This window comes from Anser brachyrhynchus, assembly GCF_964034855.1.
Source record: "Anser brachyrhynchus genome assembly, chromosome: 4".
Taxonomy (NCBI): Eukaryota; Metazoa; Chordata; class Aves; order Anseriformes; family Anatidae; genus Anser; species Anser brachyrhynchus.
Genome location: NC_137698.1, coordinates 47,622,839 through 47,648,181, shown reverse-complemented (window position 1 = coordinate 47,648,181; position 25,343 = coordinate 47,622,839). Strand labels below are relative to the sequence as shown.

Sequence of the window (25,343 nt, the reverse complement as noted above, 5' to 3'; positions counted from 1 at the left end):
CAGCCAGAGGATTTTTAAACTCTCAGGAAATTAAACTTAAAAAAAAAATAGGAAATTCAGTTCATTTTCAAGCTTTTGACCGTATCAAAGAACAGACTGTCCTTGCCCTCGTGTAGCAAAATGCTGTGCGCACCATGTCAGCTTTGCTGTAGCCCCAAATTTGCAGCCACGCGTTTTCCTGGGGAACCCTGTACAGGAGGTCAAACACTGCCACACTCCAGGCACTATGCGTGGGCCTGCACATGCCGCAGTGGAAAAACCACATTTGTATAACGTTTTTAATGCTGCCTACCGTTTTGCTGTTTGTAGAGTTGGTGCCATGTTCTTTCTGACCACCAACCAGTGCTTCAGCAGTATTTCAGCTATTGAACTCTTTGTTGTGGAAAAGAAGATATTTATGTAAGTAAAACCTATTAAAACATGAACATGGTCTATTGTTGGAGAGGTCATCTGTTTGCTTATCTTCCTGGACATTTAAGTATGCCTTGTGTAGGGTTTTCAAATTACTTCCCTGTCAGTGCTCCATGCGTACTCTTAGCCTGTTTGTTAGTGAACTGTCTGCAAATCCTCCAAACCATATCTATGATTGCACATGCCTCAGAGTTTTAAATTAATATTTATAGGAAAAAAATCGGTGAACACCCTATTTAGGTATTGATTAGTAAGATTGTGACTCGCTAGTGACAACATTAAATAGTGCCTCACTGGACTCTTTAAGGCTGTACGGATTGTACTACCGAGAAAAGGAAAGTTAATTAAGCATTACTCTCTCTGTTTTGCCAATACAGACCTCTACTAAAAAACATGTGCACAAGTATTCATATTGATTTGCATATGAAAACAGCACCATTACTGTAGTGAATGGCTTCCCGGACGTTAACATTACAGTCTATCCATGAAAGAACTTTTTTTTTTTCCCCTTCTTCCAGTTCACGCCAGACTTCATTTGTCTCCAAGTTAAAACAAATGTACTTTAGTGATCAGATTTTGTGACATGCTGTACATATTTCTGTGTTCCAGACATGAGTATATCAGCGGATACTACGGAACAGCTGCATATTTCATCTCAAAGCTAATGGCTGATTTGATACCCATGAGGACTTTACCGAGCATCATCTTCACCTGCATAACATACTTCATGTTAGGCAAGTATTGCCTTCCACAGTTCTGTTACACCCCACCCCCCCCCCAACAAATTAACAAGACTCTCACTTGTATATATGTATATGTATATACGTAGATTTATATATGCTAGAGCGCTACATTGGCATGGCACCAGTTATTGTGCTTGCCTGCAGCATACCATGCTTTTACAGACACACTTCTTAATATCTGAGCATTTTGATCAGAACATGTAGTGTGTTTCTTCTCCACTGCCCCTAGAAAGAGGAGAGTCACAGTCAATACCATATGTGTTTGATTTCTTCCTTTTCATTTATAGCTGTTTTAACTTTCAGTGACTCTTACAAGATACTTTTTTTATGCTTGCAATAATACCTATCAAAGGAAAAGGTTTTTTTATAAGAACAGCGTGTAGTGTGAGTTACTATCAACTTACTTACTCTTTTTGGTGAAAAGTCTTCTGGTTAATGAGCAGAAATTTGAAAATTGCTGGCACCAACTTTTACAACACTGCAACACCTTCAAATGCCATGCTCAAACATGTCCCAGGCAGACTGTTTTCCTAGCATAAGGCTTTTGGGATGTCCCAAAAGCTTGAAAGTACAAACCAAATTACAAAATCATCACAGTTCACTTTGATCAGAGTTTTTCCCCCATGGAATAGAAAAGAAGGCAGCATCAGCTGTCATTAGACTCAGTCATCTCTCATTAGACTGTGAAACTGGGTCACGAGAGACCTTGCTACCAAAGCCACAGCTACCAAATACCACTGGCAATTAGGGGAGCTCTCCGCTGTAAAAAGTGAAATACTCCATAATTGCCACTTATGGAGGCTCACCAGAAATTGCTGTTTTCATAGACAGCATAGAAGCCTTCCTTCTCCTTGGCCTATGTGGAGTACCCACTCTTAACTTCTACCACATCTTGTGCGAACTTTCTCCAATGTTACTGCAGTTACAGGCATATCCCTTATTCATCCTGCCCTCTGCTAACAGGGCATGCACATTTTGGATGTCACAGTCCAGCTGCAGTCTTGGGTCTCAACTGCACAGCCTATGCTGCCAGACAAGACAGTCTGTAGGCAGCACAGCACTGTAGAGCTTGTGGTATCGCTTTTGGCAGGATCATACTGAAAACTTTCTTGTTCTGCTCTTTAAGGTTTGAAACCGACAACAGAAGCCTTCTTTATAATGCTGTTTACCCTTACGATGGTGTCCTACACAGCCACTTCCATGGCTCTAGCCATCGCAACAGGACAGAACGTGGTCGCTGTAGCCAACCTATTTATGACTATCACATTTGTTTTTATGATTGTGAGTAGCATTATTTACTTCACTAGAAAGAAATCCAAACTGCACAGAGTTCAGCCAAATTCTGCAAAAAGACCACGGGGTTGAGTTTGGATTTGTGCTTTCCAAAACAACCTGGGGTTGGGTGCGAGGTGGGGAGAGTTTCCCTGCGGTATTGTCAGCAGCTCCGGCAGGCAGAGTACTGCCAGCAATGTGGAGAAGTGCTCGGAGCGATGGTCCATGGACACGACTAGAACCCCTCGCTCTCTGAGACCATGACTGTACTTGCCCCTGCGCCTGTGGCACCAGCCACCAGGCAGATTGGAACTACAACAGCCGAACCAACAACCAAACCTGCCAGAAGCGGGCTGCCTCAAGCAGAGTGTATGCAGCCGAGGAGAAGGACCTCATGGGGCCACGGCTTCAAGCTCAGCAGCAGAAATGCTTCCTTCCCCACCCCACTGCAAGAGCTCCTTCCTTTAGAAATGCCTGCCAACTTGGTTTTAATCTGAGGAAGAGGAGTCAAGAGCTAGAAAATACCATGTTAGCAGCAACTTTTTTTTTTTTAATCTATTTTTTTTTTTTTTTTTTACTTTATTTTCATTGACTCTAGATTTTCTCTGGGTTGCTGGTAAATCTCACGAGCATCATGTCCTGGCTTTCCTGGCTCAAGTACTTTAGCATCCCTCGATATGGAATGACAGTAAGTGCTGTAGTTTCCTGTGTACTGACATGAAGATGATTTGCTTAAAAGGAAGCCCTTTACTAATGATAGAAGAAATTCCAAATTTAATGCATTAGTGAGCAAAAGATGAGCTAGTTAAATACAGCGATCTTCAGACTTAGTGTGGTATCTTGAAAGAAGGGATTCTCATCAAGTAGCACCCATGGCTGTTTAGAAGAGCTGATTTCTATAAGAAGGAAGGACCTCGAATGAGAGAGAGAGAGAGAGAGAGAGAGAGAGAGAGAGAGAGAGAGAGAGAGACAAAGCTAAGCAATTACATGCACTGGAACATAATGGGACTGTGATATTCCTGTGCAAAAGCACTCTAACCCATGGGTGGTGTTACAGCTTACAGACACTCGAGCATTGTGCTGTGTGGACTGCATGAATTTCTCTCTTGACAGAAAAGGCACTGTGCTGCTCTTGGTTAAAAAAAAAAAAAAAAAAAAGTATATTTGGCCAACATTATAAATAATTATACCATCACACTTTTATAATATATAGCAATTGAATTATGTCTCAACTTGCTAACTTATCATTCCTTTACCTGCTAATTTCTGTTGTCATTGTTTCTTTTACTTTAAAAGGCATTACAAATTAATGAACTGTCTGGTCTGAACTTTTGCACCATCAGTAACAACACAGGGTTACCTGGCAAGAATAACTTTCAACAGCTAATCCCTATGTAAGTATTTGGGTACATTAAAATGAATCCCACCATGAGTCTTAGTCTGTTCATGGACGTTTATCAATGACCAGCAGAATTCACAGGAGCTTTTATATGGAAGATGGACTCTTACTGGGTTTTTGCATAGGTCTGCAGAGAACAGTCTATGCTTTTTCACACTTCATTAACATTAGACATACCTGGCATTATGCTCTTCTCTTTTTTTAATACTATATTTACTGAAATGCATATGCACATTACGATCATGCAGCCTAACAAAATCAGTTTCAGCCTCCTGCAAGAAACTGATTGTAGCTACCTGAAAAATAAAATTATAAATAGAAAATAAAACTGTAACATTTAACAGAGGTTTGCCCAGCCTCCTATTGACATAAAATCAGAGGACAACTTCTAGGGATCTTCCTAAATACTTAAAACAGACAAAGTTTGTAAATGTTTGTATTTATCTGTAGGTGGTGTACTGGAGACCAGTATCTTCAAAATCAAGGCATTGACGTGAGTACCTGGGGCCTCTGGCAGAATCATGTGGCTCTTGCCTGCATGACAGTAATATTCCTTGCAATTTCATACCTGAAACTCCACTTCATGAAGAAGTTTTCTTAAACCAAGAAATAAAATTCAACTGGCTCTGTTCAGCAGCCTGATAAACTGACCATGCAACTGACTTGATTATTTTTATGATACCTCCTTTGTACTTTCCTGATCGCAAAGCTCTCTGATGTAATGCTTATCTTTGTGTAACATTAAAGACACAGTGTTAATGTACTTTGCTGAAACATCTGGCACGCTTCAGTTCTGTTTATTGCCGTAACAAGCATACAAGTCCTCATTTCCTCAGCAAACCACCCAGCCCTTCAGCACGTTCCTGTTCGAAATTTAACACATGGAACTAACATTTAGTGGCTTAACCCGACAAAACAAACGGCCCTGTACTCTCACCAGCGGGCACGGAGGGCAGCCCTAGCACAGCCCGCCTGAGGCAGGGCCATGCGGCTCCCCTCTTTCTTCTGAGGAGATTTCTCGGCGGCACCGTCCCCAGCACCCGGCGCCGCCGCTCCCCGCCTCCCTCCCCGCCACACGCCGACCTACCGCCCGCTCCGCCACCCCTTCTCCTCCTTCCCCCTCTCCTCCGGCCGCCACCGCCGCTGCCCAAGGGCCGGGGGTGGGGGGCGGTCGCTGGGCTGAGGTGAAGGGGCCGGGAGAGCCCGCCGCGGGCTGCCCGCGGCCGCCGCTTTTCAACCCGGCCCCCGGGGCGAGGGGAGCTACGAGACCAGTGCCTGAGCACATCACCAAAAAATACTAGAGAGACTGCCTCCACATCGTACTTACAGCCATTAATTTTGGCCTTGAAAGAAGTACTCGACTGACTGTCCTCCCTTTTACACAGCCTGCGCCTAAACCAAGTCACTTTAGTTCTAGTCACCTAGTCACTTTACACAGCACACTTAATTTAAATATTTGGAAGTGCTTCTGTTTCAGAAAGTGCCTGAAGGCCCAGTCCTAAAACCAGTATCTTTTTTTTTTTTTTTAAACAGTAGGATTTAGTATGGTTTCTTTGCCATTGCTATAAAGGCAAAGATTACTTGAATTAGCAGCTGAAGAACATTCTTTAGAAGTGTCTTTCATAGCAGACAAAAGATGGAAATGATTTTATTTACAACTTCACCCACACTTTATCATTCATACATTTACAATTCTGAAGAAGTTTCAAAACTCCTAATGTAAGGCCAACATAGAAAGTTTTAAAAAACAAATAATTGGTCACGCTTAGTCACAAATTTATTGCCAGTCCTCAAAAAGTATACATATGCAATCTTATACAGCAAGGTGTTAAATGTGACCTCGATTTTACAGAAAAAAAAATACAAAGAACACATGCAATAAAATAATACACACAAAAGAGATCCTTGACATTGCCAAGAGCCCTGAAAAACTGAGGAAAGCTAAGTACTTGGAAGATCATTAATATTTCTCTATTTAGTTACTTGAACATACTCAGTTTTCCCAAAATAGGTTATGATCCTGTTAGTTTTAAAAGTAGCCTGCCAGTTTTGCATTCCAACATATGCTGCCATCCATTCATATTTTGATAAAATAACATTAGTTTTTCAAAATATAAACTTCTTGTTATCATGAAATAATCTCCTTATTTAAAGAACTATGCAAACATTCTTTATTTTTACACTGTTATGGGTGAACCAGAAGTCCGCCTTCAAGCATTTCCATGTACGTAACACTAACAACTAGCACCAAATATGAATGAAGTAATAGTTTTGTATTACTCAGGTCTCCTATTAGTTGATTTTACCACAGATCTATTTTGATTTTATCACATATCTAAACATACAGACTTCCAAATTAACAAAATAAATATACAAATAGAGTATTTCTGGTTTTGTTTTATAGTGAGACTATGAGGCCCAGCCTTGACACAATCTTACAACCCAGCAGCATGACAAATATTTCTGTGTTTAAGCAAAAGATTTATTCTACATAATCTGTATTTGCCATAGAGACATCTCAGCAAGCAGCATATGGCTCTGATTTTGCTATGCATAAAAAGATGAAGTAACCAAACCTAAGTTGCTCCTGTTCAAGTCCTGAATTTGGGATGTGTACATTCCATCTTCATGGCACTTTGCTCAGTATAGGCGCTTGCTACTCAGTGACATTTTCTGCAGAGCATAAATATTACTTGCAGTATAAGTTTGAGTCTTTTGCTGTATGGGAGAAAGAAGAGATCAGCAAAACAAACCTCAGGTTTCTCAGCATGGCAGTTCCAGCTGTATTTTGTGGCTGAACAGAGTTTGAGTTCGGACAGATTTCCACCTTATACACAGCAGCAGGGTGAAGGTGTTAAGGATTCGATGTTAACTCGATCAGGAAGCCAGCTTACTTTGCTTTTATCTCATTTCGTTTACTTCTATAGATTCTTTTCAGAATTGAATTTATTAAGTAATGCCCCTCTATACTACTTTCCATATATTGATAGACATACACAAATACATATAAAATATTTTATTTACACTGACATATTGATAATTTATATAAATCGAATTGTGGTTTTATTCTTCTTTTAGGAGTCAGGTCCCATATGCTCTTCCATAATTCTGTAGAAAGGACTGCATTTAAGCCAAAACAACACATCATTTAAGACAGCCTCACTGGGATAGATATATCTCCGAGTTGTTGCTTATTTGCTTTTTCTTCAAAGTGTGCCTTTTGTTTTTGAGGTCTGGCAGAAGAGTCGTGGTATTACTTTGTTCTGGGAGATGTGACCATACTCAGCTTTCTCTCTGCTTTGGTTTTAAGATTTAGCCAATGTCTACTTTTGTGTGCTTTCTGCAAAAATTCATACATAATTATTTACAAGATATAATTATGTGAACAAAGAGATCACAAATATTTTTTTGGAAAGGAAAGTAACTGAAGCTAGGCAGTATTTTCTGTAAGTCTTCTTTGGGACAATATTTGTAATTTTTTTTAAGTAATCAAAGCGATAACGGGATCAGGTTAAATTTAGTTACTTGCCAGGAAAATAATTTATTATTAAGAAATAGCATATGAGCACTAAGTCCTATCTTCCTCTTTTGCTCAGATTTTACTTAAGTGAGTTCCCTTCAATATCAGTGGCAATATATTTCATAAAAGCTATTTAAATATGGAAAAGGATGTCAGGATTCAGCCTGACATGGCAGAATTTCTCATACAAGGAATTTGTGGAAGGAAAAACGGAGAGGTTGAATGTTGTTCCTGTTTTTGTTCACATTCAGGATGCCATGGCAAGGGAAAACAATATTTTTTTTCCATTCATCAGCCTCAGTAGTCCATATTCGAAGCATTTGATAGCTTCACAGTAAGCCTGCTGTACCATGGCCCCGCTCGTAACATTTTACAGTAACTTCAGATAGATTGGTGAGCTTTCACCAACTGGGGGCTCTAATCACGAGGACAGACTTAAACCTTTCACCTTGCACTACATGGATTGTGTTTGTAAAGAGAAACAACATTAATTAGAGTCCCTTTGGTTATGAAAGAAAGATGTAAATATAACTTACCTCGGCTCTCTTCTGGTGAGGGTCTGAGATGACAGATTGCTGAGTAAAATGCCAAGACAACAGGTTCCCATACAGCTTATAAAGAGACACTGTTTTCATTAAAGTACGACACTTCTCTGGTTTTAAATGACACCATACTTACTGTCAATTTAATTCACATACCCTAGCTCTATTATGAAATGGTGTGCAGCAAACCATTTACCTGAATATTTTGGAACTCAGTCATCAATTCCTGGGGTAGGAAAGCTCTGGTGACCAGTGCTTTGCAGTCGGAATGTCCTGCCTCCATCTTCAACATTTAGTAGGACCGTAGGAGGAATTCATGGACAAAGCACCTAAGTGAGTCACAACTATTTGGAAAAGATAAACATGACATACTATTTATCAAGTGATACATTCCAAAGCTTTCAGAGCTCCAGAAACAAGTATCAGCAATCTGAAATGCACCAGAAATTAATCATGAGCCTTTCTCAGGCCAAGTTGTAGGGGTAGAGGGAGTATTTTTCCTCCTATTTACCATACAAACTGCCTGGAAACTGTCCTTTATCTGGTAGTACTTTGTAGATGTTTGTTAAGTATTCTTAACACGAACCCACGAACCTCCTCCCACGAACCTGCCTCCCACGAACACCACAGATGGACATGGTACTCGCACGATGCAGATAATTGTTGCAAACTGCACAAAACGGAAAGGACTACAAATTTCTAACTATCCACATGAACAGACTAAGATGCTTTAAGCCACCAGATCTAATCAATACTCCAGAGGGAACCAGGGATCTAGCAGTACTCCGTTACAGTTATGGACATGTCCTACATTACCTTAAAATACCAAAGAAGTTTTGCACAGCACCCACCACACCGCATCCACCACTGTACCGATGGTTCATTTTCTGATTCAAGTGCCTATTTTAATGTGAGTTTCTGGAAATACAGGGAGGGTCCTCTCTATTCTTATCTGAGCTTGGTAGCTGAACTTTCATCTTTCCAACTTTGCATCTTTCTGACTGATGGAATGAAAAGCACTGAAAGCGTTTATGAAGTGTAGACCCAATTATGACCTCAAGACTTTGGCCCTTTGCCATTTCTGCTAACACTGGGGCTTTTTTATTAGTTATCTGTAGTACCTATGTGACTACTTTTTACAGATGTTTGTCATAGTGTTAATCTTAGAGTATTCTGTACCCTTTAACTAAATCTTCCATTACTCATTTTTTAATGCCCAGTACTGTTTCAGTTCTTTGCAGGTTACAAATGTGGGCCCAACAACGGTTCTGATTTTTTTTTCCTGAACGTTACTAATCAAGAATCAATTGCTGTGGCACTGAACAAAATGTACATGTGACATTCTTACCAGTATAAAAGGATGGTTCCTTTTTCTCAGAAAACGGTTTCACAGATTGAGAATAAGCAATATTAATATTTTATTTGCAAGATGGTAATCTATTTCTACTAGTAAAAAGAAAACCATTATTAAGTTAAAAAAGAATCTGAGACTGGATTAATCTTTATGCAAGTTTAGGGGATACTTCTAAAAATCAGTACAAGGTTTACATAGACATTGGTAAAGATGGTTTTATATAAATTGTCAGACTAGGCAGACATACGGAAATGAGGCCTGTTACGGCATTCTTTTTGAAGATTTCTATTCTCCTTCCTGTTTGCAAGCATTTAAAAGCCTTCCAGCATGTCACCATTTGGTATCTTTCTTGGGTAAAAATTTTAAAAGAAATTGCATTTGAGATTTGAATATTTTTTTAGCTTTTGTGCTTGCATTCTCCTCAAAAAAAAAAATCACCTTGTCATTACATTATTCCATTGAAATACTGAAAAATAGTATATTAAAACTTGGTGAAAAATCCAAAGTGTGTTTAGTCATTAAAGCACTTGAACTGAAGCAGGGATTCCAGCTTGTTTCATGACTTGCATCCATAAATACTTGTGTATACAATTAAGGCTTTACTACTTGGATCAGAGCTTCTAAGACAGTAACATAATAATATATGTTAGCCTCTTAAGAAACCCAAGGGAACTTCTTCGCATACTGAGGATATAGCAAGTCCTATGATTTGTTTTTGAAAGCTCAGTAACACACTTTCTGTAAACTATATCCAACATCACTAGGCACGATAGCTAAGAGAAATAGGTGCTGTACATACAGTGTTAAATACAAACATTTCATTTCTTTACCTGTGCAACTTCCTTGATAGCTGTAGTATTACCAACTTGTGAGGCATACTGAGAAGATAACATGGTTTTAAAAATGCCTTCTTCCTGCCTCATTCAGGTCTCTGTCTCATGGAATTACCCCAACATAAATTTCTCTTTTGATTCCTTGCTTTGAGGAGAAAGCTGCAGAGATGTGAACAAAGAAAGCTAACAGAGCTTTCATTAGTACCATTTTCCATTTACGTTTTTTCCTTAACAATAAAATTAGTCAGCAAGGGTCTTGCTGAACTAATCGGTAATTATTATATCGCTTTGGTCATTTACTGATGGGGAAAAAACAAAGCCTTCAGAGTACCAAAGCTGCCAGTCAGTGTTTCTTACCTGCAGTTTACTTACATATTTTTCCTTTTTAAGTAGAAGATAACACTGAGGAGATCAACGGCAATGAGTTCTTGCAAAGCAATCAGCAGAAGAGTACTACAGGTCCTTGTACAACACAGAAACAAAAGGAAAATTAGAGAAGCTTTTTCTGGAAGAGAAAAAAAATCCATCAGCCCAAAAAAAAAAAAAAACCACAACGCACCAAAAAAACTCTGGAGATAAAAAAGTATGTAGTCACTATCACATGTACCTTGAAGAGCAATGGAAGGGGAAAATAAAAGTCAAGAAGAATTAAAAAAAAAAAAAAGAAAAGAGAAAGTAATTACTAGCATTAGGGCAATGAGCCCAGAGTCCCCAAGGTTAAAAGGCTCCGAGTACGTGTGTGTGTCTGTATGCTGATATTATGGAGATCCTTAATAATTGCTGTGTAAAAGCTTGACCTTGTGACAAGAATTAATCTCCCACCCATCTCGTAATACCCCAAGGTTAACGGTCCTGACTTTTTCTCACAATCTCTTTTCTTTCCCCACCTCGTTAGGGATGGATTTTACACGCATTCCTTTACAAGTACACGCTTCATTGAGCCTTGTTCATTAATCTCCTCCAAAGGGGTCTTGCTAGGATCCTTGCTTTCCCGTACACTTGGCTTCGGAGCTCAATTATCCCGACACTTGTTCCTGTCAGCAAGATCTTGGGGACAGGGTACCCCAGACCAAGTGATTTAGTGTGTTAAGGCTCAGGCATCGCTGCGGCTTACAGATGACAGAACTGCCTGATACCATTGTTTTTGCTGAGATTTGTCATACATACTTAACTGCGATGTAAAAATGTAATCATTCTGATTATGTCGCTAACTTGATTGAAAATGTGTTTTTGTGTATAAAAATTCCTGTTGTAGTTTCCTGACATTGAAGAGTAAGTGATTTAATCTGGATTCTAGGAAACTTTAAAAGACTTACTTGTGCAAGGTTTTATTAATTTTAATCAGAATAGATTATCAAGCTTTGCTGAGGATTTGCTGTATTGTAGTCCATGGAATTTCAGGCTGAGTTTTCAAAATTTTAGTTCTTACAACTTTGGGAATACAGTTAAGTATTACCAATACAGAAAACAAACTGCCTAATAATTCTTGTCATGTACCACTATTATTAATTTTTGTTATAAAGTTAAGAACGTTACTGATTTGAAAGTATTTTGTCCTAATTCCAGACTAACAGCCTTCATTGACTATGCAAGTGGTTTGAGTCCAAAAAACTGCTGGAAGAGAGAATTGCCTTACAAATACAAAAATTACACTGCTATGCTACAATTTCACCTCCTAGTTTGAAAAAAATCCAGAGCTTCATAAATCCATTTCTGTTGTTTGCTCATATATATATGTATTTGTCTTTTGTTGTGGTTACTATAGCTTTCGACAAGATCTTAATTTTAGTTAAATACATATTTATTACTTTGTTATTTACTTTTCTAGGGATAATTGTTGTAGCCATTTTTAACGTCTTGTTTACAAATTTTCTATGTGTTGCTGATAAATATCTTAAGTATTGGAATTTTTCTTTCCTGGATAAAATATTTCAGTATTCCTCACTATAGCCCAACAGTTCTAGGTTTTCTGCACATTTTATTAAAATAGTCTTCTAAGAGGGACCCTCATTGAATTCTGGGGGGGGAAGAAAGCAATGATTTACTGACACTAAATGCTAAATGCTAATTGTTGTAAACATCAACTTGTCTCTTGAAGGTTTGGTCAAGTGCAATCACTGTCTTAGCATTTATCTGTGTATTTTCACAAAAATGGTATAGCACAGCACGAGAGAGCACAATCTCAAAATGTAAATAGCAGCAGTGCCAACAAAGACTTGAGTTAGAGCTATGTATCTTCCACGCTACACATTTTTATTTTCTCAATAATCTACTGTGTATTTGTGTGAATATCATTCTAACAAATGCAAATAACTTCTTTCATCCTAAATATTTCACATTTTTTAATTAAAAAAAAAAGTTCTCCTTCTGTCAGAACTTACATTCATCTCACTGCTAGCTATCAAAAAAGGCAAATGTCTTCTAAGCATAAAGTAAGTGATTTCTCTCCACATCTCATTCTCCCTCCTTCTGCTTGTGGGGAATGAATTCAGAAGAATTATGTGGCTCTTACTCCAAACATGCATCTCAAGCTGTACTTCCTGAAGAAATTTTTCAAAGTCAGCAATACTACAGCATACACACAGCACTCACTAAGAAAGCTTCCCTCTTACCATGCTCTGTGACTTTTATAGTACACTGACTAGAGGCTTAATACTTAAACTCAGTATGTATGAATTCCATTAAAGATTGTGATGATTTCATATTAAGCACTCAATTCTCATTAATACGGTTTACTTTTTTGCTGGTGAGACAGTTGCCTACTCTTTGCTGCCCGGGCAGAACTATGGAGCTTGTATGTGAGCCTGGGATTTCCAAGGTTCATGCAACCCTCCAGATGTAGGATCATCTGAAACAAAGGGAAAAATTAAGGGGAGAAGAAAAAAAGAGTAATGGAGTCAGCTTAAACAGCAACTGTGAAGTACTAAAGGGACAGAGTTATTCGCAGTCAGAGCTGCTACCTGAAATAGCAGAAGATAGATTTATGCAGATATAAAGTGAAGCATTAAGGAAAGCATTGTTTGGGCAATGAAGCAGTTGGATCAACCCAGTCCTCTCTGCTCATTTACAGCCTGTACTTCCTTTTAACATTATTATTTCTTTTGAGAGTAAGGTATGATAAGATGCAAGTAATATTCACATACAAAAATAGCATTCTTAATGTTCCGTTACAAATAATCCACATGTATGGCACAATATTGGCTTTACAGATTATATAAGAAGTTTATTAGGAAGTAAAGTGCTCAGTTTTACAGATCAATACATTCTTGATCATTGTAGAAGGCTTGCATAACTAACAGCTTCCTAATAAGACCAAACACTGTACATTTATTTCCTATGCAAACCTTACCTTATTACTAAGTGACAAATGATATTAGAATCTAAAATTTAAAAATGAAATAATAAAAATGTTCAAAACATTTGTCAAGTGCCCATGCACTTACTGCAAGGCCTATTGTCAACACACACGGGTACCCCATGAAAACTTAATGCACTTCAAGATGAAGTTTGTTATTAAGTAACGACACGTTACAGAAATATACCTCAACAAATACAGCTATGAATGCACATATTTTCATTTTCATAATAAACATATACTACAAATAAAAAGGAGCTGCATGATTGAATGTACATTTTCAAATACACGTTTTTTTTTTTCACAGGCCAGCTATTTCAAACCATACTGCCAGGTCTCTCTTGTCAGAGAGCATCAATTTTTTCCTAGTGCAGGACAAAAAAAAACAACACAGAAACAAAAAGCCCTTCACAAGACTCACAATCTGTTTTCTCACTTTGCTCCATTCTTGAGCCACAGCTACCAAGAAATTCCAGTCTCCGCACTGAACTTCCTCCTGCTCCACCTTTTATTAAGTAAGTTTCTGTGCATAGGGTTTCTCGTAAACTTAAAAACAGGAAAAGGCATAAAGTCTTATTTAGTTTTTGCACATTCTCTGATTAAAGGGAATGCATTCTGGGTATGTCCAGGCAATGTAGTGATAAGAGCATATGCAAAATGTAGCTTTGCCCACATAGCACCACTGCAAGAAGTAGTACTAGCCTCTAGCAACAACTTTAGTTTGAAACAAAAATACACCAATATAACATAAATATGCTATTTTTACTTGGTTAAGTAGGCATTTTTCCTCTATATCTCCTACTAATAGCTAAGATGTATTTGATTATGTAGCTTTCTGTTTTCCTTTAAGCCAACTGTATGAATTTAAATACAAGACAACTGCCATCTTCAGGATAAAAACACAACTGACAGCCTCTCTCCTAAACCAACAAGCCATAGACTGAAACAATCTGCTAGGCAAAACCACACACACTGTGCTTCAGTGCCTTCTAGAGGAAAACAACATAATTTGTGGTGTACCTCCTTTCAAAAATAAAGCATCTGTGACATGGAAAGCACAGAAAATTAAATACTAAAAATCAGTGGTTACACTAAAAACACCTTTCCAAAGGAATCACGTTGAATCCCTGGAGAAGAGAGTACGTAAAAGCATATCTAATAATTTTACAAGCAGATCTGTTAAATCTAAATACAGGCTAAATAGATGAGGTGCGCTTCACAGAACTTCGCAGAGCACTTGATTGGGTTTTCCCTACCATTGGGCGCCCTTCCCATCCAAGGAAGAGTTGGCATTTTTCAATCGTGTGTGATTTTAAATAATGTGTTTTCTGCCAAGTTACTGTGTTTACCTAAAGAAGCGAGGAATATTTATCCCAATAACACTTAGATCTTCAAAACATGGCACTAAAAATGGGCACTGTACAACAGAGCTGAAGACGATTACATTAACTGGGTGTAAGAAGGCAATTCTCAAATATTACTTTTTAAATGCTAATGAAATGGAAGGAGGCATAGCATATATGGTTTCTATTACAGAATGATCTGATTAACAGGTGTACAAACTCAGTGCACTTTCTTCTGCTTAAAGACATGTAGTATTTCTCAATAATAGGAAAAAACGGCCATTTTAAAGTAAAATGTTAGTACACCAAGAACAACTCCAGAAAAATATACAAAAACGCAGAGTTAAAATAAAAAGATGTTGATCTGTCTCTTTGAAAAGGGTTAGTTAAAATGAATGAGACAATAAACTAGTGCCGTTTTCTTTAAAAAATGTTTTTCAAAACTTTTAAAAATTCTGTTTTTCCAATAGAAAGCAGAAAACCCACAGCTCTTCATTTGAATGGTTTAGCTAGAGCACATTTTGTCTAAAGCTTGCTGTCCTCGTGAAGCTGTTCCCCATAATACATATATCAGAATTCTGTCCAGGTAGATTTCCTCTTGCATTTTCACTTCCAAGGCTAGCAGGCTGGCTGTTGGTGACTTAAGCCTGACGTGTGGCTTATGTAGGTCTGAATATGCCTTATGAAGAGAGTGTTTCTTCTTACACACCACTGGACCTTTCCTTCAGTGGTCTGATCAGAATGATCACCTTAAGCTGGGAAACAGTGGAGTCAGGTGTTTGCTGGCTTAATACTGGCCCCAAACTACCAAGCCGATCCTACACATGGATGTTACTCCCCCCATTCCCTCCTCCCCCATCAATACCATCCGACTGCGAGGAAGATGGCCGCGAGTTCCTCGAACGAGGCTGGCCGTTCAGTCCAAGCGGTGTTCCCAAACGATGGCTCATTTGGGATGCTGTATCATCTGATTCCCACCGCTCCAACTCCTCTCGCACAAGCCGCTCCATTTGTTCCCTGTGGATTTCATTGTCACGACCCAGTCTTTCATCCTAAACAGATACAAGATGCAAGATGTAAGTGCAGTTTCCAAACTGCAGCCTCACCAAAATCCTATGCGATACAGGAAATCCCTGTAGCACTCAAGTGTTTCAAGAGGCTAGAGGCAAATCACAGCTACTGCAGTAAATGGCTTTCTTTCCACTAACGCAACTCCCGGGTTGTTCCCTTCACTTATGAAAGCGTAATTTGTATTACACTTTTTAATATTAAAGTCTGCCTCCAGAAATGTAAAATATACTGAGGAAAGAATGCCCCCAAGGAAGCTCCAGATCAAGAATCAAGCAGATTTTTTGGGTGCAACAACAATAAAAGCCAGGGACACTATATTCATGACAGGGCAGCTGCGAGTCTGACCCACATAACCCACCGAGACAGAACATCTCACCCACCCCTTAGCAGCCCTTTTCTGACTGTTCTTGACCCATCAGGGAGCTGACAGGTTTTAGTGTCCGCAGAAATAATGCACTTATCCTGCTGGCTGCTTCCACGTGGCCCTTTGAAAACAGAAGGTAGGAAGGGAGGCAACAGGAGCTAGATAACCACACACACTCCCAGAAAAAATCAGGAGGAGAAGAGCAGGCTGCACAGCCTGCTGGGCTGGATCACCTTGACTCTGCCAGACTAGTCCATAAAACTTTGTATTCATCCCAACAGACAACAAGGGATGAAAAAGCTTCTTCAGTAACTCCTCATCACCACTGCTGTCCTGTCCAGGGGCTTAAAGGGTGCTCTGCAGCCACAGTGTGACACGGGTCTGCTAGAAGATGGCTTCTCATATCTGAAACTTGCATCATGTCCCTTCAGTAACACAAAACTCAAGATTGCTCGGCCAGTGCTAAAGCAGCCACGTCATCTTTACCACAAGTCCCTGCACCCTCCCAAGCCAAGCAGCAGAAAACAAGTACTGACACTAAATAAGCCATGCCGGCTGTGACCAGCAGGTGACGACACAGGACAGAGCGGGGTTACTTACCTCTGTCACTCCGTCCAACAGTCTTCCCAACACATCTCTCCTTTTCAGTTTGGCTCTCTCCATCGCTTCAAGCTTCACAATAACTGCATCGATCTTGGAGACGATACTGCCGATTGAATGCTCCATGCGATCAACCCGCCTCATGAGTCTGAGGGCAATAAACAATAATTCCAACTTACTGAACTAAGTTGAAGTGCTTTGTAAACTTACACGCCTCGAGATTTTACTACGAGGAAAAAAAAAGTAGTAGTTTTCTGGCATTATTCTAACACAGCTATTTTCTCTGTCGTTTCGGTGACCAGGTTTTCACTTTCCTTTTTTGAGGGGTGGGAGGGAAGGGACAGACTCCCATGAGCCTCTCTAAAATACTTACAATTCAAATATTACTTGAAAGCTACAGGTGACTTCAGCACCTGAAAAAAACTGACTTTTACTGAATTATTTGACTAACATTCAGTTATAGGAGAGACTACAACATACCTTACATAAAAATTCCCCAAGAGAAGCCCCACCATGTAGTTTTGCTCCCCTAGGAGGCTCAACTTACACTTGGAACTCTTCGTAGGAAACCCCACTAGAGCTGCTGCCCCTCCTCCTGGAGCTGTGCCCACTGTCTTCGTCCTCGTCCTCCTCAGAGTCATCCAAGCTCCGGGGGAAGCTGCGGCTGCTTAGAGGACGTGGCAGAGAGCTCCTGTCCAGGTCCAGATCCTCCTTTAGGGCAACACAACCCGCAGACAGGGAAGATATAAAGACTTGTCACCTGTGCATTGGGGAGGCCAAAGACCTCCACCTTGCCATTTTACAGTTCTGCTAAGACAGCCAGGGTAGAGAGCAAATGCAAAAGGAAACAAAAGTTTTCTTCTGGGGCAGCAAACCAGCACAGGGAGCAGATTGGCTGACGGTGCTGATGGCAAGCTATTCCTAATGCTGAGCTCACCCTCTCTTTTTCCAGGTCATCTCTCATCTGCTGGTGTTCATGCTCTGTCAACTCCTGGTCCCCATCCTGATCATATTTGGTAAATATTGCTTCAATCTCTGCATCAGTGTGGCCCTTCCTAAAAAAGCAATAAAAACAGATCCCTTACTTTTCATTTTCAGATGCTAAATCAACTTCACGTGCTGGAAAAGCAATTCACTCCCAATGAACTTTCATCCCCAAACAAAAGACACAATGAACCCAGAGCTGCCCATAAATTCTACCCCACCAGGTATACAAAACACTGACCACAACAAAGTTCAGCCCTCACTTTTCATTACCTCATGGCACAAACCTCCCCTGACCTGCACCCTGATCCTTCCCAACCATCCTTGAACTTCTGAAAGACATCGCAGAGGCAAGAGCAACTTGCACGGAAGACTTCACATCATACGCCTGGGCACACTACTCAAGATTAAAAGTAACAGCTTCCTTACCCTTTTAGATCTTGCCGGAGTTCATCAAAATTTAGTTTCCCCCCGCCTTGTCTTAGGCTTTCTGAAATGTCATCAACAGTAGTTTTCTTCAGTTTAAGTTTGACCATGGCTTTATTGTAGCCCTAAAAGAAAAAAATGTTCATGTTTTACTTGGCATGAAGCATTAGCACTTGATTTCCAATACACTTCTTTTGTGGATTACCAAAATCTACTAGCATACGCAAGCATTCAGTGTGTTCCAAAAGCTCTGCAAGAACCTGTCTTTTCCTCCAGTTTACCCATTTTTTATTTCAGTGCTTAAATTAACAACATGAAAATACCCCTGCAGCTAGAATTAAGGGTTTTATCATTCAATTGGCACTGCAGGTCACTAGGAATAGATTATTTCAAGACACCTTTGGCAGCTACTGACAGTTAAGTGACAGTTTCAAACAACGCTGACAAATTGGGTACAACTTATATTGGTCATTTTGCTTCCCTCATTCTTCAGTTGTACGAATGATTTCTAAAAACAGTCCTCATCCCAACAAAGTAAGATTTCTCATTTTTCCCTGCTCTGTTTTAACAACCAGTTCCCAAGTTTAAAAACACTGAATCACTAGTCATGCTAAGTATGTGTTTAGACATTTCTGACCATGGTACAGCACCGCACCACCCATGCCAGAGCATATGCAGGTGCATGTGGTTTGTCCTAAACTGAGATTCAGGTTGAGCTTTTAATTCTGTATTTGAAAACCTTACCGGCAGCTGCCCTGGGAGCTCCCAATATGTAAAACAAGACTCGACTCATCTTATAGCCTGATATGAAATAACTTGGAATTCTGTGCCCAAACAAAATGGCACTTCAGCTTCATCAAGTGAATATCTCTCTATCCACCTAGACAGACGTATCCTGTGTCATATTCACTAGAGGCTGATCCTCTGACATAAAGTCTCACATTGCTAAAATATGTTGTGATGCAAAGCTTTCATTGTTTAATTTACATTCAACTCACACATTTATTTTAATTAAAAGATGCGTGTTTTCAACAGCTGTTGCCAGCTTTACTCTTTAGTTTCTATAGTGTTTTCTGGATTAAGTTCAGATGTGAGGAATGAGACATGAAACAAAACAAAACATTACTTTTACCTTTCTGATAAGGTCAGACAGTTCCATTTCTGCCTTCTGTTGTGCCATATCCGATTTGACTTCAGAATATGTATCATTGATAATGGCCAAAAACATGTTCTGTTCATGGAAGAAATGAAAAAGACGCTTAAAAAATCTCCACAAGTCCAAATCCTATTACACCCATGGCCTTCATGTGCAGACCTACACATTTGTTTTTTGTTTATTTTTTTAAAGGGACCAGGAGAAAATGGTGCCATATTTAAAAAGCAGTAACACCAAGTGCTTAAGGTATTGAAATACAATGCCCTTCAGCTTTTAATCAGAATTACTGGTAATTAACCTAACTGGGGAATTTGTTTCTAAAGAGGGTTCATACCTACACACAGTGGTGCCAATAAAATGTGTTCTACCTGCAGAGGGTCCAACTCGTACACAAAACATCTGTGAATTCATCTCGGCATTACAGCTGGCAACAAAAATGCCATGGAGATGCAAGTTAATTACTCATCCCCTAATAACCAGCATAAACACAAGGATCTTACCCTGTTACAGCCCTGCTTGTGGTTCAGAACAAAGATAAGAACAAAAAGATGTCAAATCAGACACTTGGCATGCTTGTCACCAACTCTGACATGACTTTGGTGGCTTGTTCAGAGAAGAGAAAGAAGTGGTCTCGCTGCCCCTGTGCCCAGCATTTTACTAGACCTGTGCAGCCATTACTGAAAGTGTCCTGCTGACTGTGGAATACGCATGACTGAACTGCAAGCTGGACATTTGAGTCCAAAAAGACTCAACATACTAGCATATTCACTGTGCCACTCTTGTGGAAAAGCTTTGTTAACATTATTTCAGATATAAAAAAATCCTTTTAGAAAAATAGTTTTCCGATGTCATATTGTTATACATTCTGGTCTAACACCAGAAAAAATAAGAGATACCTGGGCTACTGTCCATTTTGCTTTCAGCTGCCCAAATATAAGTGTCAAGGATGCTGCTTTCTGCCTATCTTCTCTAACTTTATTTCCAGGTCTAAGCCTGGTCTCAAGAAGCCTTCACCAACATATCCCTCTACCCAAATTAGAGCATGTGCACGTTAATAAATACACAAACTGCATTGAGTGTCTGCTGTGCCTTCACATTCCTGAGCTTTTCTGCTATCCCTTAGAAAAAAAATAAAAATGTTTCTTTCCCTTGCTGGCCTCTGCACCTCTGGATTTTGTGAGGTGATTCAAAGCACCTGCCTCATGCACTTCTTTGGTCAGAGTAACCCATGTATTATTTTCCAGCTGTCTCCTGTTGACTACCACTTCTTCTCATCCCAAAGAACAAATAAGAACTCACTAATGACAAGGGTCATTAAATCAGCCTGCGAGTCAGGATGATACATGACTGCTGTACAATTTTAGGTTAGTAAAATCCTGCTTTGATTGTTGCCACCTTATCAAATCACCAGAAGACACACTGTTCTGGGAATAATCTGAGGACATCTGGCTCACAGAAGTTTCAGCCTGGAGATAGCATTAGAAACCAGATTACTGTATAGCAAAGCTAGTACCAAACTACTGGTAAGCTACATACAGGTAGAAGATACTGGGACTCAACTTATATTGACAAAAAAAATGGTTTTACATGATGTCCTGGGTTTCGGAGGTCTTTCTCACTCCACCTTTTGGTATTTAACTTTTATTAATAAGACTGTAATATGAATTCAACACTACTGTGAACAGAAAGTATACAAACAATGGCTACTCACTACTAATATCTGTACTGTGTGAATTTAGTTGAGACACTCATGTCTACATACTGCTTCTCAGATATGCTGAGCCTCCTAAAATACTGTTTGTCTAGAAGTACAGGGGTAATCTGCAGGGGAAGGAGAACCCCAAGTTGCTTTATGGAAATAAAGAATTGGTCCAGCTCTGCCCCAGACGAGGAAGACAGGATATGGGCTTGCTGTGTATACAAGCTAGGCACTGCTTAGAATTAGAAATGAAAAATTCTTCATAATAAATAAAAAAGTAAACCAACAATGTGGAGCACTATAAGGGAGAGACAACAAATACACAACGCATATCTACTTAAAAGGAAATAAAAAGCAAAAAGTGTAGTGAAAGATGATGTAAAAGTGAGGCCCTTTACATGGAACGCAAATGTGCTCCAAGTAGCAGTAGGAATCCAAGAACAAGAGATGCAAAAATGGCCATAAAAAGAAACTTGCCACCTACCCACCCCATGTAAACAAAGGTGTACATACCAAAAGAATGAAGAACATAAAGAACACAAATGTAGTGAAATAAATTGGTCCCAAAATTCGATTAGCTTCTTCAACCTCTGTGAAGTTGAAGTCTCCCAAAATGATGCGGAACTGAGTAAATCTTTAAAAACAAAACACATCCAGGAGTTGAGAAAAACACTTTTGGAGCTGTGCACTTCTCAATCTATTTCACTGTAACAGTCAGATGGGCAGCAGAGAGGTCTGCACTACTATACTTCATCAGACATTGCCAAGTCAGTTTCTCAAACCCACCTTTAAGCAAAACCAAACCTGTGATCAGATACAACACATGAAGCATAACTAAGGTGGTTATTTCTGGCTTTTGTTCACAACTGACAATGGCAGCAAGAGGAAGCAAAGAAAACCAATGACCCAAGCCTGTCGCTCTCCTATCTCTTCTGCCCCTCGCGTATGTAAAATCCCAACCATTTCCTTCTAAAGCTGCCTCTGCCTCTCTACAGGAAACACTTTGCTCCCTATTGCCCCAGTGTAAGGGGGTGTGGGGGGGAAATCTGTCAAAACAACTTGGTAATTACCACACTTAGAATCAGGTTATGTTGTACCAAACCAATACAGGGGAAATTGATTTACTGTCCTATACTGAGTCCAACCAATCACTCATGGATTCTCGTAGATACCTACAAATGACTAAGCATTTCTAAAAAGCAGCTACTGAGCTACACCAGTATTGAGATGTCTACAGCTTATCTCTTTAGATAGATGTTACAGGATTTCTTTGGTCTCTGTTGAGGTGTACTGAGAAATTCTTTTCCTTTTTTATTATTTTACTTACATACAGTCCTGGAAAGTGCTGAAATCATCGATCTGAGTACCAAAGACAAGATAGGCCAACTGAGCATATGCTAAGAAAATAATAAAAAACATAATAGCGAAGCCAACGACATCTTTGACACAGCGAGACATGGTAGTGGATAACTGACTCATCGTTCTGTTGAAGTTCACAAATTTGAAAAGCTGTTAATAGAAAAAAGAAAAAAAAACTGTGAAGACAAGTAAGACAGTTTCTCATCACAACTGCTCTCTGGCTTTTTACACGAGACGCCTTACTGAATTTGAAAAAGTCAGGTAATTTATATTCAGAAATATACATTGCTTCCAAAAAAACACTAAGGCTTGAAATGTGAAGAAAAAAAACTGTGAGAAAACTGACTTCCACTTGCGCTCCTATTTGAAACCCTAGCTTCGGAGCAGTGTTACTGATATGCTTTCAAAAGTCTATTTATTTATCTTTACATTCTTTCAGAATGAAATAGAAAAATGTGAGGAAACACGATCTCACAGCTGACCTTGCTTTGAGCAGGTGGTTGGACGAGAAACCTCCTGAAGTCCCCTTAAACCTGCATAATTCTGTTTCTCTGCAGCTCTGCAGTTAGTTATTTCTAATAATAAGCTGCTTTGTTTTTACACGGTGACGCAAAAATTGCATGCAACTTTGACCTACAAAACAGCAGGAGACTGGATAACTTGCTTGATAATTTAAGTATCAATTTGGAATATCATAGCTGAAATGCATTTATCGTTGCTCTTAAAGTTTTCCACTGCTAGACAATTCATAAAGTTAATGTTCCTCTGCAATTTTTACATGCAGAGGACAGGAAAGTCAGGAAGACAAGTAGCACTAGGAAAGAGAAATTAAAATGAAAAAAAAATAAGTTAAACTAAAGCAACATATCTAATTTTGGTATGAATTGGACTAGCTTTCCCACATTTATGACTTGAATCAGACACTACCAACACTTCTATAGATACAGAATTTTTGAAAAGATAAAATGGGTACAGTTAAGCCAATCTAGGAAAAAGCAGTATCCAGTACCAAGTCCTGATTTGTCAATTCAGGAATAATGAAAACATTTCCTCACATTCCTGCTGTGACAAAGCACTACAGACTGCATCTTCAGTACTTAAACGAGAGCTGAATAAAGCAGAGAGAGAATTATAACCTTGTTTTTAATCTGCAAGAAGGTACCCTTGTGCTCTCTATCTGTTCCATGACCAATTTTAGGAGAACATGATGAAACTGAAAGAAATACATGACATGACATTCAGAACACTCTGAAAGCTTACATCCTGATTTTAGAATAAGGATGGGAAACTTGGAGTTACCTTAATCCAGACAAAAAACACAGTGACTGCGGCAATGTTGTTGAATTGCATTTGCCAATAGGCCAAGGGTTCAAAGTTGGGGAATGAGTTCTGATCTTCCAGCAGCTTCTTCAGGAGCATATCAACAGTTGAAGTCCTGTAGATGCTAATTCCTATGGCTGCCACAGAGAGCTGAGAACAAGAGAAACGAATGTGTGAAAGGTGATGAGAGTTTTAAAACACTTTATTTTAGCCTAAAATATTCACAAATAGGATGATGGCACTACCATTTAAACCCACTATGAATGCAGTGCCATTAACATCTCCCACAGAGTGCATTTCAGAAAGCAATTTCAGGCTATAAAGATTACCTACCACAATGATAAGGATATCAAGACAATTCCAAAGACTTCTGAAGTAGTGCAATCTATGAATGTGAATTTCTAATATCTCTTCCACCGTATAGTAAAGAACAAAGAGACAAAATGTCATTTCACAGGCTGCCAGGAAAAAGTCAAAAGTAGAGATGTAGTGAATCAGCTTCACTGGCTGAAACTGCCAAGACGTAAGAAGGCCTCCAGTTGCTGGAAACTCCACTAACAACCTGCATTTGGGAAAAAAAAAAAAGTTTCATTTAAACAGTGTCCACAAAAAGCACTACTAAAGAAACTTGGTTTTATTTATATTATTATTTAAATCAGGTGGAAATAGGCAAAAGCCCACACATGCTTCAAAGAAGTCTTCATACAGTTGAGTAAACCCAACTACTGTTCCCTCAATTTTAACTAAAATTCAAAGCATTTCAGAAACAGTGAAGGAATGCATAAAGATCTGCCTGCATTTCCACCTGTTTCACACTACGTAAAGACTGGCGTTGCACCAGTTGGTGTTCTCCACCTATGTACTTTAATGACCAGGGAAGTCATACAAACTGCACTCAAACTGTTGCGGCATCAGGAAAATCTGAACTGCCTCCAGATGCTGAGTGCAGCCACAACATGCAGTCCCACTTCCTGGACAGGGAGGCATGCCACTTCAGTAGTCTGGAACAAGCTCTCCTTGATGTCTCCTTTGACTCCAAAACACACGTTTACCCATGCTCTTAAAACTAAGCAATCAGAAGAAAATGCCAGGCCCACAACCTACATCATGCCATGTGAACGCCACTGGTGTTTCTGTGCATACCTTACAACGCAGAATAGGTTGATGTTCGCATTGTATACGGAGAAATCAATGAAAGCTGCTCTCGTCCCTCTGTCCAGCCACAGGTTTTTCTTAAGGCTGGCAATCTGCACAGCTGTCACTTCCCTGCTCCTTGAGAGGTCTTGGTAATAACCAGCCCCGCTGTACGTGGCGAGCAAGCCCCAGTGGCTGCTCCCATTCAAATCCTTCTCGTTGGTGTACGTCCAACTAGTTCAGAAGTAGTGAGACAGAGCATGTTAATCCTTCCACTTTCAACTTACAATTAACAAAACAAATAAAATCTGACCAAAAAAACCCACCACCAAGTTTGGTAAGGTTTCTTCAGGAGTAGACTTCACAGTTTGCTGGATTTAGGTAGCTTTACAAACTGGATTTTAGCTGGCTTTACAGACAGAACATAAAGCAATTCCAGAGTTGCCCCTGAGAAGTGA

At 39.5% G+C, this 25,343-nt stretch overlaps 2 protein-coding genes across 10 annotated transcripts in view; one reads left to right on the top strand and one right to left on the bottom strand.

The window, feature by feature from the left end:
* The window catches only part of ABCG2 (ATP binding cassette subfamily G member 2 (JR blood group)), a 34,253-nt gene extending 20,358 nt beyond the window's left edge, over positions 1–13,895 (top strand). Inside the window, exons 13-18 of the mRNA XM_080591469.1 lie at positions 310–399; positions 1,021–1,145; positions 2,281–2,435; positions 3,025–3,114; positions 3,723–3,820; positions 4,276–13,895. Of these exons, the coding sequence (XP_080447595.1) occupies positions 310–399; positions 1,021–1,145; positions 2,281–2,435; positions 3,025–3,114; positions 3,723–3,820; positions 4,276–4,426 (709 nt within the window). The 3' untranslated portion in view covers positions 4,427–13,895. The remainder of the gene's footprint in view (positions 1–309; positions 400–1,020; positions 1,146–2,280; positions 2,436–3,024; positions 3,115–3,722; positions 3,821–4,275) is intronic.
* The window catches only part of PKD2 (polycystin 2, transient receptor potential cation channel), a 29,054-nt gene continuing 9,295 nt past the window's right edge, over positions 5,585–25,343 (bottom strand). The window contains exons 5-17 of one of the 9 annotated variants that reach the window (XR_013951048.1): positions 24,895–25,119; positions 24,085–24,313; positions 23,731–23,901; positions 22,400–22,581; positions 21,586–21,706; positions 19,350–19,448; positions 18,221–18,342; positions 17,745–17,862; positions 17,355–17,518; positions 16,808–16,955; positions 12,811–15,824; positions 10,432–10,536; positions 5,585–10,233 (exon numbers count right to left, since the gene is read on the bottom strand). Coding sequence is in view for 2 of the 9 variants with exons in the window: in XM_080591463.1 (XP_080447589.1) it covers positions 15,591–15,824; positions 16,808–16,955; positions 17,355–17,518; positions 17,745–17,862; positions 18,221–18,342; positions 19,350–19,448; positions 21,586–21,706; positions 22,400–22,581; positions 23,731–23,901; positions 24,085–24,313; positions 24,895–25,119 (1,813 nt within the window). In the remaining 7 variants the exon portion in view is untranslated. Of the gene's footprint in view, positions 15,825–16,807; positions 16,956–17,354; positions 17,519–17,744; positions 17,863–18,220; positions 18,343–19,349; positions 19,449–21,585; positions 21,707–22,399; positions 22,582–23,730; positions 23,902–24,084; positions 24,314–24,894; positions 25,120–25,343 lie in introns of all 9 variants that reach the window. The other 8 variants (XR_013951049.1, XR_013951043.1, XR_013951044.1 and 5 more) reach the window with 8 other exon arrangements.